Source organism: Protomyctophum bolini, assembly GCF_963924005.1.
Source record: "Protomyctophum bolini genome assembly, chromosome: 1".
NCBI classification, from domain to species: Eukaryota; Metazoa; Chordata; class Actinopteri; order Myctophiformes; family Myctophidae; genus Protomyctophum; species Protomyctophum bolini.
The window spans coordinates 16,675,263-16,689,112 of record NC_137862.1 but is presented as its reverse complement, the minus strand read 5'-3'; the positions used below and the strand labels follow the sequence as shown (position 1 = coordinate 16,689,112).

Below are 13,850 nucleotides of genomic sequence, written 5' to 3'. Positions count from 1 at the left end.
TAATCCCCAGGATCCATATAGGATCCATATTCCACCTTCTTGGTTTCTGTCAACCCAGCGCTTGCGGCCATACCGGTCTGCAGAAGACACATGATAATGATAATTCACTCGACTGGGATGATTTACCAGGCTGACATATAACACTGTACTAGCAGCTCACTGGCTTGAGCACTTTATGTAACGCTCTGGAATCGTACCCGGGTCTCTCTCGCACGGAGCTATATACCCTACATATTATCCCTTTTGGTCATCAGACAGAGTAGAGACTCTGAGCCACTACTGCTACATGTATTCACTGTAGCAATATGTGGGAAAAGATTGCCTCCCGATGATCTCTCCTGGGGATTAGTGTTGACTATATGGCTAGTATCTAAGACTGAGACTCCAGATAACACATAAGATGACATATGAGGTCAGGCATCTTGTAGGATATATAGCGGCTGCACTGCGCAGTGCAGTGATCAAAGCGCCAGGGCTGTGCGCTTTGAATCGTTAATTTCTCTTAAGGATATACATGGTGCGCTGAATGTTCAAATGGCCAATGGTCGTTGCTGTCGGATGACAGTTCCTTTGGGCTGTCTACATGCTTTGATCTCTCTCTCTCTCGCTCTCTCTCCTTCTCTCTCTATTTCTCTAGTTCTCTCTGGTTTTCATTGGAGTGCAGGACTATCACATTTCTTTCACTTAGCACACAAACACGTCCTTTCCCCTTCACCTCAAGGACCCTATCCCTATTCTGGGCATGTCATAAAAATAGGCAAACAGTGTAGATGAGCTCTTTTTGCCGAAGTGGTTTGGTGTAGACTAGAGCAATGGTTCTCATGCTTTTAAATGGTTCTCATGCTTTTAAATGGTTCTCGTACTTTTAAATGTTAAGGTCTCCCCTTAAATCTGATAGTATACAATTGCAGTGGTGGAAAGTACGTACTGTACTTTTAATCTACTTTTATTGATACTACTTACATAAAACATGTGAGTACTTCTTCCAACAGTATACAAATGGAACCAACAGAACAGAACTATTTGGTTCTATTTGCATACTGTCAGTTACAGACTTGTAAAGGGTCAAATTAGACCCCCCCCCCCCCCCTAAAGGAACCCAGGAGTGCCTGGAATCCACAGTTTGAGATCCTATGGTGTAGTGCATATAGTTCCCAAACCTCTTAGCCTGTACGTGACCCCAAAGACAAATTGGTCGGAGAGCAAAAGAAACTTCTCAAGTTTCTCACTGTCACAAAGATTAAGCCATGCATGTAAGTACAAACGGCTTGTACAGTGAATGGTCATTGAAAAATGCTTAAACCTGTTTTTGAGCAATTTGCGTGAAGCGTTCTACACACAATCTATAGACCATATATTATCTGGCCACATCAGCATTGTCTTTCATGTACCGTTGCCTGGTTTGAACCGCTGCTCGCTCTTCTCCTGTGATCTCTCTTGGCCTCTTTGCGGACTGCGATTTGAAAGACATGCAGGCTTGACTTACATCAGCACCCGTTTCCCTGCAGGCAGTGTTGGAATTACACACAGGAGGGGTGGGAGGGTTCACTACATACTGCACATCAGTGGTTTTCAAACATTTTCACATCGAGGACCCCAAATTGGTAGACCTGCCCGTCGGCCATCGGCCTACTTGAGAACGATGCAACTTGGGAACCTAATAACCCAACTTGTCATAGCACCCGTTTTAACTACAGTATCTGTCTGTGTCCCACATGGAAAACTCTGTATCTGCCGGTCTTCTTCCACCAAAAATAGCAGTTCTGGCTTAACCATGCAGTCGGTTTTTGCAAAACTTGGCAATATCGTAGAGGGATATGCCAAACTTTGAGGAGAGGACGCGAAGACCATGACCATTGGCCAAAGGGTGGCGCTATAGTAATCAATTGAAAATGTGTTCAGAATTTTGACCTTTGACCTTTAGATCACCCACCATTTTTAATTATATGAAAAACTGTTAATCTATCTCTTTCCGGGATCTTTGATCAAAATGCATGAAAATGTCTACATGTGAACTTTGGACCTATATTGACAAAAAAATCGGGAGTACATTCTTTTTTAAGTGAAGAAATTAAGGTTTTATGACCCAATGAAAATTGCAGTTTCATGAAAATTCTACTTCTGCCCCTAATGCATACAGAGTCACATCATGTTTATGAAACTTTACAGTATGGTAGAGGGTCACAATTTTGAACAGTTTGAAAAATGCTTAAACATGACTTTCTGTTTTTTTGTTTTTAGGTTTTTTTATGTAACGTTCAACACACAATCTATAAACCATTATCTGAAATCCCAGTTGAAGAGAAGTTTGTACGTGAATATTTGTAAAATAAATATAGCTGCAAGCAGCGATAATAGGCATAACTCATGCCTCGTTTTGCCAAAAGCCATGGAACTTGTTTACATACGTGCCTTGACTCATGCGGAACACATCTGTCACTTAATATAGCTGCAAGCAGTGATAAGAGAGGCCAAGTAATGCAGCAATAAGAAAAACAATACGCACAATAAGTGGATCTGTTTGAGGTCTGTTATGTGTATGAACAGCTGCAATGCCCTTGGGTGACCTAAAGTGGCACAGTCTAAATGGGCTATTCACATTGAGCACTATAGCTCAATGTGAATGTGAAAACTACAGCCAGCTATAGCTCACCCATTCTTGAGATAAGGGACAAAACTTTTTTCAAACTGGATTTTTTTTTTTTTTAAGATACATTCAAATCAAATAGATGTATTTGTAGACACAGGTCTCAACTACCAATCTTGAGAAGGAACAGGTTTTTCGCATAACATTTCTTTCTAAAATGGGACATTTATGCACTTAATACCTGATTCATGTCAACTCCGTCAGACACACTAAAATCCCTTTTAATTGAATTTTATCATTTCAACAATAATATAAAGTCCTCAGTTATCTTATAATGGCTTTCAGTAATCAAGTTAAGTAATACTAATCTTTTAATATTATTTTGTTCCAATATCACACTATTATGAAATATCCAATTTCTCAAAACTGTCATTTCAACCTTTATTTTCAATATTATAACATGAAAACCATGTAAAAAAAAAAAAAAATCATCATTACGTATCATTTCAGTTGGTGTTTCAATACATAAGCACAAAAGATTTGACAGCGAATTTTCTATTTCTTTGGAAATTAACAAAAACATCACGGGACGAACGTCTGACGGAGTTGACGAACATCTGACGGAGTTGACAAGTTTAACTGATTTAGGTTCTAGACCACCTAGGATCTTGATTCTGGTGACTAATCCCACATTTTCAAGGATGAGGAATACAGTGGTACTATTTAGATTTGCCCTGTGAACATGGCAGCCATTTTTCAAAATGGCCGCCAACTTTCTGTTATTTCCCAATAACTCAAGTTCTACACCACCTAGGATCTTGATTCTGGTGACTAATCATACATTTTCAAGGATGTGGGATACATTGGTACTATTTAGATTTGTCCTGTGACCATGGTAGACATTTTTCAAAATGGCCGCCAACTTTCTGTTATTTCCCAATAACTCAAGTTCTACACCACCTAGGATCTTGATTCTGGTGACTAATCATACATTTCCAAGGGTGAGGAATACAGTTGTACTATTTAGATTTATCCTGTGACCATGGATGGTAGACATTTTCAAAAATGGTGGACCTGCTATTATTTTACCAATTTACTCAGGGAATATTATCAGAATAATATAAAATCTGTGAATACATTTCTTACCAAGAATTTTCTTCACCAATGTTTGTAAAGGTGTCTACTAACATATCCCACATTGGTTTCTATTTGACCACCCTAGGGGCATGTTTGACAGCTGCTGAAAGTTGGGTACCATCAACAACCAATATAAGGCTAAATGTTCTAAATTTCATTATGCTTTAAGTAGCATGTGGCATGTCAAACTAGGGGCTTTTCATGATTCTGGATCCATTCCAAGCATTAGTTTTGCACAAAAAACACTACGTTGGATAAAAACGGCCATAGCCATCATCACAGATGTGATGAGGTCAGCACATGTCGGCACATTTGGGCTAAATTCGGTGAGGTGAACAGTGAGCAGTGAACAGTGAGCGAAAGACTGAAGACAGAAGATTTGGCTTCAGGACCATCAGGCAGGATGTGCAGACACTGAAGGCATCAGTGTCTTTCTCTGTGTCCCCAGCATGTCAACCAAAGCAATGTTACCAAATCAAAGGAGCCTTCACCTCATGTCACCTGGGGCTGGGTGAGCAATCGTATCCTGTATCTAAACTCACAACTAAATACAGACACTTGGCCAGACTGCCGTTTGAAAGGGTCAAACCCCTCATCCTGATTGGGGAAGACCACCCCACCTAATCACACCAACCGAACAAGTGAGGTTGGGGCCTCCAGGTGGGCCAGCAGCCATCTGCACAAGACTGGGCTGGACCCTGCAGGAAAGCAATCTCCAGCCAAGACAATGTAAGTTGACTATAACAGAGCCCCAGAACACAGAGCTCAGGAGAAGGATGGAGAAACACTGGCAGGAGGCCACCAAGATACAATGCCCCAGAGACCCAGAGTGTGCCACCACTGGCAGTAAGGAGATCAACTGCTGCAGCAAAGATGTCATGAAAGGCAAGTCTCCACCAAAAAAAACCCTGAACCTAATCGGGGTGTCAAGAGACCAAAGTTTCTCCCCCACAGTTCCCTGCAGTGGCCAGTGAAGTCAAACTGTGCATCTGTACCTGAAAGGGGCAAGTCAAAGGCCAGAAAGCCCACCTCCTTTTAATGTCCTGTCAGTAGAAACTCAACCTGCACCTGAAATAAGCCCTTACCTCTCCCAGAGAAAGTTCATCCTTGAAAATGTAATGATTAGTCGCCAGAATCAAGATCCTTGGTGGTCTAAAACTTGAGTTATTGGTAAAATAACAGCAGGTTGGTGGTCATTTTGAAAAACAATGGCTGCCATGGTCACAGGACAAATCTAAATAGTACCACTGTATTTCTCATCTTTTAAAATGTATGATTAGTCGCCAAAATCAAGATCCTAGGTGGTCTAAAACTTGAGTTATTGTAAAATAACAGCAGGTGGCGGCCATTTTGAAAAAAGAATGGCTGCTATGGTCACAGGACAAATCTAAATATTACCAATGTACCCCACATCCTTGAAAATTTATGATTAGTCACCAGAATCAAGATCCTAGGTGGTGTAGAACTTGAGTTATTGTAAAATAACAGCAGGTGGCGGCCATTTTGAAAAATGGCTGCCATGGTCACAGGGAAAGTCTAAATTGTACCACTGTATCCCTCATCCTTGAAAATGAGGTCTTAGTCACCAGAATCAAGATCCTAGGTGGTGTAGAACTTGAGTTATTGTAAAATAACATCAGGTGGCGGCTCTTTTGTAATATGGCTGCCATGGTCACCACGAGACAAATCTGTGATGGCCCCATAGCCAAAAATGTTCCTTAAGGCATGCTCTAACTGTGTGCCAAATTAGAATACTGCCCATTATTCAAAAACAATAATTTTATTGTTTTAGGAACACTTTTGTCAACTCCGTCAGATACACGTCAACTCCGTCAGACACAAAATCTGACGGAGTTGACGTCTGACGGAGTTGACAAAATGGCATTTGTTTTCATCTTAACCCTCTTTAGTACAATGTAGCCATTTAGTTTTTGCTTAATTTTGTTAGCTAAACCTAACCCCTAAACTAAAATAATAAACATTATTTTGGAATTCTTAACAAAGATCATAAAAATGTGCAGACGGAGTTGACATGTAAAAGCTGTGACCACATTGTTATCAACATTGTTTGTTTAAAATATCAAACAATTGAATGCTTGTCAGACCAGGTACTCCACTGTTGCAACAAATATAAATGGGACTTGGAAAAGGAGTCTTCAGGCTAAATCTGTCGACAATATTTTCTGATTAATTTAAGACTTTTAAAAAAACCTGACGGAGTTGACGGAGACGTGGGACGAACATTTGATATGAGATATTTAATAGAAAATATAAATTAAAATTAACTGTGTATATTATTTGCTATATTGTTGACAATCTACTTTAATTTAGTATGTATATTTATGTGATTGTGACAGTATTAGACACTTTTTTGGCAGTTTGAAATTGTGGCCACTTGCTGGGGACAGGCTAAATACAGGCCTTTTTGGGTACAGGGCCTGCTTTTAACTAATTCAGATGGAATATGAAAACAATTATAATGAAATTAAGGGCATAATAATACACAACTGTATTACACTTAACTTTGCAAGTGCTTTTATTTTTATGAATTAATTTATTTTTTACATAAAATAAGGCTCTTATGTGTGGGACATGTTTTTCCCACTTTTGTCCCTCATCTCAAGAATGAGTGAGCTGTGTTGTTGAGCAGGCTGTGATTTTTCTGATTGCTTTGAGCCGTCTTATCGATGCTTGCAGCTATAGTTTTTTTCTTCTTTTTTTCGCAGACCTAAGCTAATAATTTGAGTCTCCTTCCTACTGAGTGTCCTACTGACCGATGACCATCATCAAATTATTGGCTTAGAAATGCAACAAAAACTAAACATTCTCCATTAATTCAAGGCATTATTGGGTGTGACATTGGTATAAAAATATTTGCATACTTTTGTAGGGCAGCTGTATGTGTAGTTAGCATTGGTAACACTATAGCTTATAACATTAGACATAGCTACATGTTTAAGAATGTATTTCATATTGTTGATTTCAGCTCATAGTTTCAGCTCTGACATTTATTTCAGACATGCTTTAGTGCTTAGCGCTATTATCTAATTTTGGATAAAATCAACATGCAGGCCCAACATTGGCCAAGTGTTTGTCCTCTGATGTAAAGTAATGACCAGCGCCATGGCAGGCTGTATCAAGTGACGTCACAAATGTCATGAGGGTGACAGCCCTATGCATGGATAGCCACAGCAGCAACACACAACATCATGTTCATTATGCACAAATTATCTATCGGAAGTTGCTCTGAATTCAATTCAATTCAAAGGGCTTTATTGGCATGAGAAAATATACGTTTACATTGCCAAAGCAGAAAGAACAATTCAACAATACAGCAATACAATCAAAACAAAAATGATGTACATTTGAAGGTCAGAATCTACAATAGATCAAATTCTATGAACCAAGATCACTCGATGCAGGTATAGTACAAGTACAAGTACTTTAGCCTATTATTAATTCCAGAAATCTAAATATCGTTGCTGTCGGGCAGAAACCTGTATATCCATATTTAAACTTTTTTATTTCTTTATTTTATTTTAATTACTTACTTGATCACACTGCAACATCAGACAATAGCATCCTAAAGTATCAGATACGGTGATACAGTTTGAAACACGGTGAAACGCTGGTGAAGCGACACGTTTTGAGCTTGCAGATCTGATAATTTTGCTATTTTTAAATTATATCCTGAACAGAAACTGTTTTGGTGATGTGAGGTTTTCAAACAACAAAGACAAATACAAGCACATAAACACACACAAACAAACAGTGCCACCAAAAAGTACGTATTTTGAATCCTGCCTGTACGGTTCCTGATCATGTATTTTTTATAAATCCTCACAGATTAGGCAATCTCTCTCTCTCTCATCTTGTATGCCATAATGCTACTGTGCAGTGTGCAGCTGTGATTACACATGCACACTGGAGTTGGTCCACTGTCCACATTCCCTTCAATCAGTCAACGCAAGCAGAGAATACTTAAATGCATTTTCAAGAACGACTCTCTTGTACAAAATGGCTTCTGTGTTTCAGAGAGACTGACAGAGCTATACCGTTAACACAATATTGAATTATTTTGCACTAAGGAGGATACAACATTTTCACAACATAGGCCTGTAAAATAACTAGCTACATGACATTATTTGAATGGTAATTCAAAATTCAGAAACTCTGCATTATTAGCAAAGATATTATTATTATAGATTATGTCTACATAAAATGCTATCTAAGTTACATAAATTGAACCTTTGCATTCGCATACGGTCGTAGTACTGTAGTGTACTCTGTGCCACTTTACTCTGTGCTGTTCTCTACTGGACACTTTAGGTGTTGCAGTTGTCCATGCTGGGACAGACCTGTACAGGGACACACATAGGGACACACATAGCTGCGTAATGCACCACTCAAAAATACAATACAATAAATACTACTTACCGTAAGCACAGTACTTGAGTACATAGCCTACTTAGTTACTTTCCACCACTGAACAAAGGCACAGGGCAATGGGGGAAATGATGCTGATCGCCTTGTGTCAGTTATGTTTGTACAGGGCCAGTCCGGTCTCCCCATTTCTTCTCACTGGGGCAACAACTGGTTCGCATTGTCAATAAAGTTACTTGGTGTTGACCGTGCACTGGATTGGACATTTAGATGTGTCTTTACTACATTTCTTCAAACATCGTTGCAATTATAGCTCTCTGTCGGGGGAGAGACCAAACGGACATACAGAATGTAGCTTTAAACAAGCCCAAAAGCCAATCCCCAAATAAATTACAAAATTGAAAGAAGCTTACTCAAAAATAATCCAACAAATCCTCACCACTTCAGTCAGGTCATCCAGTACATCTACAGCTTGCCTTGACCCCCAAACGTGATTCAGTTTGACAGCAGGAAAAACATGGACTGAATTTAGTTTCGTTAGAAAATAACTCGCAATCAATAATCCCTCATAAGTGTCCATCCAGACTGGCCCAGCAGGCTTCCTTCTGACCCATCGATTGCCAGCAACAAGGCTGATACACGTCCTCCCACTTCTCAACAACTCTGGCTGCTGGTCCGCCCGCCATGATGCGCTGCATATAGATTAAGATAATTTGAACCCACAGTAAAAAAAAAAATCACTCTCCACTGTCTTCAGTTCTTTTTGGTCAGTCACTAATGAGAGCAGTTCAAATGGTGCATATGCGGAATGACAAGGTTTCTGTTTTTATCGACAGCAGAGCTTGAAAGGGGTCGACAGCAGAGCTTGAAAGGGGCCAGAATGGATTTTAGTTGGGGTTTTGTTTACTGTGGAATCGCGTGGATATCGTGTAACCAGAGGTTTAGTAGAGGGCTAAAGCAGTGACCACTGGTGATCACCCTCTGTGTAGAACATGGACATAGAAGACAGTGAATACTGAATACACAGCATACCGATAATAGCGACATTTCATGAACTCCTATTATCACATAAAATGCATACTGGGCTATACACACTGGGCAACTGGGCTATACACATGAGCCAAGGACTCACCAAAGACACCGGGTGGGTCTGAACACACAGACTTGGGTCCCCATACCGCCCGCATGTTGCTCACTAAAGAGAACCACATTTGTAGTGAGACACTGACTGAATGAACTACACGGCGTGGAAAACGCCACGCATGGACCACAACGGCACTCTGAGGGAAATCATGACAGGTTGTCTACATTACTAACTACAATTCAAACATTATCCCCACAGAACGCATTGCAAATAAAACTAAACCTACTGCATGTAAAACTTACCGACGTTATAACAGAAGCAAGCTGATGCTAGAGACACATCACCCACACTACTTGTCATCACCCCACGCTGCCCCCACCTGGCCACACTAGTTCTAGGAAGTTGCAAGGAAAGTGGGCTGAACATATAGGGCTACGCAATGCTTTGTTGAGTATCATAATTATGTACTGTACACAGTTACGTGCATTTGTTTTAAAGACCTACTGTAAAGAGAGGAGGGGGAATTTTCTTAACACAAACCCCATATTCTGTATTTTTGAGCTTTTCAGATTGTAGATCGGCATTTCTTTTTTAACAATTTATCCAAACAGTCTGAAGAAATCTTCTCTTCTGAGTCCCTTTAATTATTCTTCGAAACATAGTAGATTTATTTCAGTGTGAATTCAATCCTCCACCTGTATGAATGAGCCATCACCAAAATAATGGTAAAATAATCGCATTGCTCTTTCATCTCTTTGGTCCCTCATGGTGTGTAATAATGACCTTCAGAGGGTCTTGTTCTGTAAATTGGGGGTCCTGCTGCATAATATAAAACTGGGGGGTTCTGAAGGTTCTGATATTAATCCTCCATTTCCTGGCGTCTCTGACCTCTATGTCAGCCTACAGTTAGTTGCCTGTGGCTGCGTCTCTCTCTGTCTGTGCTGCAGTGCTGTGGCCTTGGTCTGACCTTATTTGTGTGTGTGTGTGTGTGTGTGTGTGTGTGTGTGTGTGTGTGTGTGTGTGTGTGTGTGTGTGTGTGTGTGTGTGTGTGTGTGTGTGTGTGTGTGTGTGTGTGTGTGTGTGTGTGTGTGTGTGTGTGTGTGTGTGTGTCCTCAGTACAAGCAGGTGGAGCAGTACATGTCCTTCCACAAGCTGCCGGCGGACATGAGGCAGAGGATCCATGACTACTATGAGCACCGTTACCAGGGCAAGATGTTCGACGAGGAGAGCATCCTGGGGGAGCTGAACGAGCCACTGAGAGAGGTAAGTACACTAAAGCATGGGTTCCCAAAGTGGGGGTACTTGAGGAAGTTCCAGGGGGTACCTAGCTAGAGATAGTTAGGAAACAAATGGACCCTTATGTGTCTGTAACTCAGAGAGTGTACAAATTTGTACACTCTCAGAGTTAAATTAACAGGGGTCTGTAGCATAATGCGTGTGGAACTGGGGGTTTATGAAATTAATATGAATCGGACAAACTGCTAGAGCCCAAAAAATCCTCCCTTATCGGGGTCACTGGCATATGTTTTCAAATGGGGGGTCCGTGGCCTAATAAATGTATTTTTGGGGGTCCTTGACACGAAAAAGTTTGGGAACCACCGGACTAGAGGATCACAGCACTATTTTACCTTTCCTTCCCGCCCCCTGTTTTCTCTGCAATATAGTCAAATGCCAATGGTGGGCTACAGTATATGGACACAGAATAACTCTTCCTACTTCCAAGCCGCTTCCCTACTTCACAGGTGTTACCGATGATACTTCTTTACTTCTTTCTAGTGACCCAACATGCACAATAGCAGCACCCTGACTCTGTTTGATAGGGAAGGGGCCATGCAAGTTCTTTCCAAAACACACAGCGTGTGTGCACATAGAGCCCATTGATTCCACCCCAGTCCACACACACACTGCTGCTGTACCCTACTGACCCGCCTGCCAGTTAGGAGCCCCCACAGAAAGGACGTAGACCAGAGCCTTCGTCCTACTCCTCTCACCCAACGCTCCCTGCTGACAGGTGCCACCCCAGCCCATATCACGTGCAATGACCAATATCACCCTCCCCACCCTCAATTGATTGATTGATTGATTGATTGAACTAACGAACAAACATGTTATTAGCAGTTATGAGCACAGTTCGAGGAAAGCACGGTTCAATACAATGTCTGCTCAGAGGATTTTGGTAACCATTATCACAGTCCATGATGTCAGTAGGACAACCACTGATCCGACAAGCTGCCTACTTTCGTCACTTGGCTCCCCCGTGTCTTTGGCGATACACACGCCATCTGAGCACCCACCTCCTGGGTGAAGCAGTAAAAGGTTCACCCAGCTTAATCCATTTAGGCCTGATATCGACATTTTAAAAATGTCTTCTGAAAGTGGTGCTCAATATTTCATGTCAAGGACCCCAAAAATTGGCCGCCGACCCCCCGTCTGAAAATTATTGTTATTCCAGGAACCCCTCAGAAGCAAAGATTTCAGTTAAAAACATTCGCTCTGAAAGAATATACAGTATATTCAAAGATTTGTGCCGCATTTTCACGATAAAAAAAAATTAGCAGACCTACAAGCTCGTAGCACGGCACTCGGTGCCGCGCTATGAGCTTGTAGATCTGCTATTTTTCAATAGCTAAACTATTACATAATGCTTAAAACACCAAAAGGGGTTCCCGTGTGTATGTGTGTGTTTGGTTTGTTGGGGTTCCAGGGTGCGAGTTTTTTTTCTTCCTAGGAGGACTGCGGTTTTTACACCCTAATTTACGGATTTGGGTGTTTTTTAGTTTCGTTTTATTTTACTTGAAAATGAGTGCCTGAAAAATCTACGCGTTGTCCGTTATCCCCCCAGGAAATCATCAACTTCAACTGTAGGAAGCTGGTGGCCTCCATGCCCCTCTTTGCCAACGCGGACCCCAACTTCGTCACCTCCATGCTCACGTTCCTGCGGTTCGAGGTGTTCCAGCCGGGCGACTACATCATCAGGGAGGGCACCATCGGCAAAAAGATGTACTTCATCCAGCACGGGGTGGTCAGCGTCCTCACCAAGGGCAGCAAGGAGACCAATAAGCTCTCCGATGGCTCCTACTTTGGGGGTAAGTAGTGTCACTCCACAGGTATGTTTGATTGAATATGTCATTAACGGTGGAGAGAAAAAAAAGTACAGAGGTACAGTTATACAATAAAGCTAAAAGGAGTCGCACTTTTTTGATGGCTGGTTCCACATTTTGGTGGCAGAAAAGTAGAATTAATTAATTCCCGTGTTTGTGCCGAATCTGGGGAAATGAAATCAGCTGAGCTCCCTCTGGTGTTGTGCCCCGTGGACGTATCTCACTCTTTTTTAATGTTTTTTTGTGGCTTTCGCCTTTATTTTATATATTTTATGGAGGGACAGACAGTAGGCTGACAGGAAATGGGGAGAGAGATGGGGGGAAGACATGCAGTAAAGGCCGTCGGGATCGGGAGTCGAACCCGCGGCACACTGCCAGACTGGATTACCAGCCAAGGTGCCTGGACCACTGAGCCATGGTCCAGGCCGTATTTCACTCTTTTGAAGTAGTTTGACAGGTATGGTCAACTGGTCTATCTTGGAAACCAGGCCCATTGCAAGTTGCTCTACCCTGAGCCATCTTGAGCATAAGACCATAAGACCTGAGCATAATTAGTTGGGGTCAGATGAGTCGGTGTGTCTAATTTAGTGCATTTGAGGTGCTAGAGTGCCATGAGGTATGCATAGTCAAAATGACATCATGTGCGTGTCCCAAACACTAGGTCGGCTCAGGACCCATTCTTGGGTCATGACCGAGGACCATTTTGATACTGTCATGAGTAAATATCCCATTTTTACTTATTTACTTATTACTTAGTTATAATTTCTTTTACAAATAAAAGCATTCCATTAATTAAAATAACCTTTTTAGAAATAGTGAAGATCGACTATTTTTAAAGAAGCAGTTCACCCAAAAAAATACTTATTTTCTCTCAATTACACACCCCATTTGATGACCGGCGGAGTCTGACTCTTAGGAGACTCTTTGAGTCTCCACCGGTCATAACAGCAACTGAGTCAATTTATACCAATTCTGTATTAATTAGTAATTGTTGAGGCAAATTGGAATCAGAGACACTTTATGTTATAACGGTCGGGGGGGTAGGACCAAGGGATTTGGGATTTGTTTATAAACATTTTGGTATTTGTTTATAAACATTTGTGATTTGTTTATAAACATTTGTGATTTATTTATAAACATTTTGGGATTTGTTTATAAACATTTGGGATTTGTTTACAAACATGTGGGATTTGTTTATAAACATTTGGGATTTGTAAGTCTCATGGGGGGGGTAGGACCACTACCAGTTGACCTGTAGTAAGTCTCATGGTCGGGGGGGGTAGGACCAAGGGATTTGGGATTTGTTTATAAACATTTTGGTATTTGTTTATAAACATTTGTGATTTGTTTATAAACATTTGTGATTTGTTTATAAACATTTTGGGATTTGTTTATAAACATTTGGGATTTGTTTATAAACATTTGGGATTTGTTTACAAACATTTGAGATTTGTTTATAAACATTTGTGATTTGTTTATAAACATTTGTGATTTGTTTATAAACATTTTGGGCTCTGTATAATATGTTGCCTAGGGCCTCAAAAGGCCTAGAACCGGC

The 13,850-nt window shown here is 41.0% G+C and overlaps 1 protein-coding gene across 1 annotated transcript in view; it reads left to right on the top strand.

The window, feature by feature from the left end:
* Nucleotides 1–13,850, top strand: part of hcn4 (hyperpolarization activated cyclic nucleotide-gated potassium channel 4) — a gene marked incomplete at both ends in the record, with an annotated part of 153,250 nt that overhangs the window by 114,114 nt on the left and 25,286 nt on the right. Inside the window, 2 exons of the mRNA XM_080769617.1 lie at nt 10,308–10,454; nt 12,034–12,277. Coding sequence (XP_080625743.1) covers nt 10,308–10,454; nt 12,034–12,277 — 391 coding nt within the window. The remainder of the gene's footprint in view (nt 1–10,307; nt 10,455–12,033; nt 12,278–13,850) is intronic.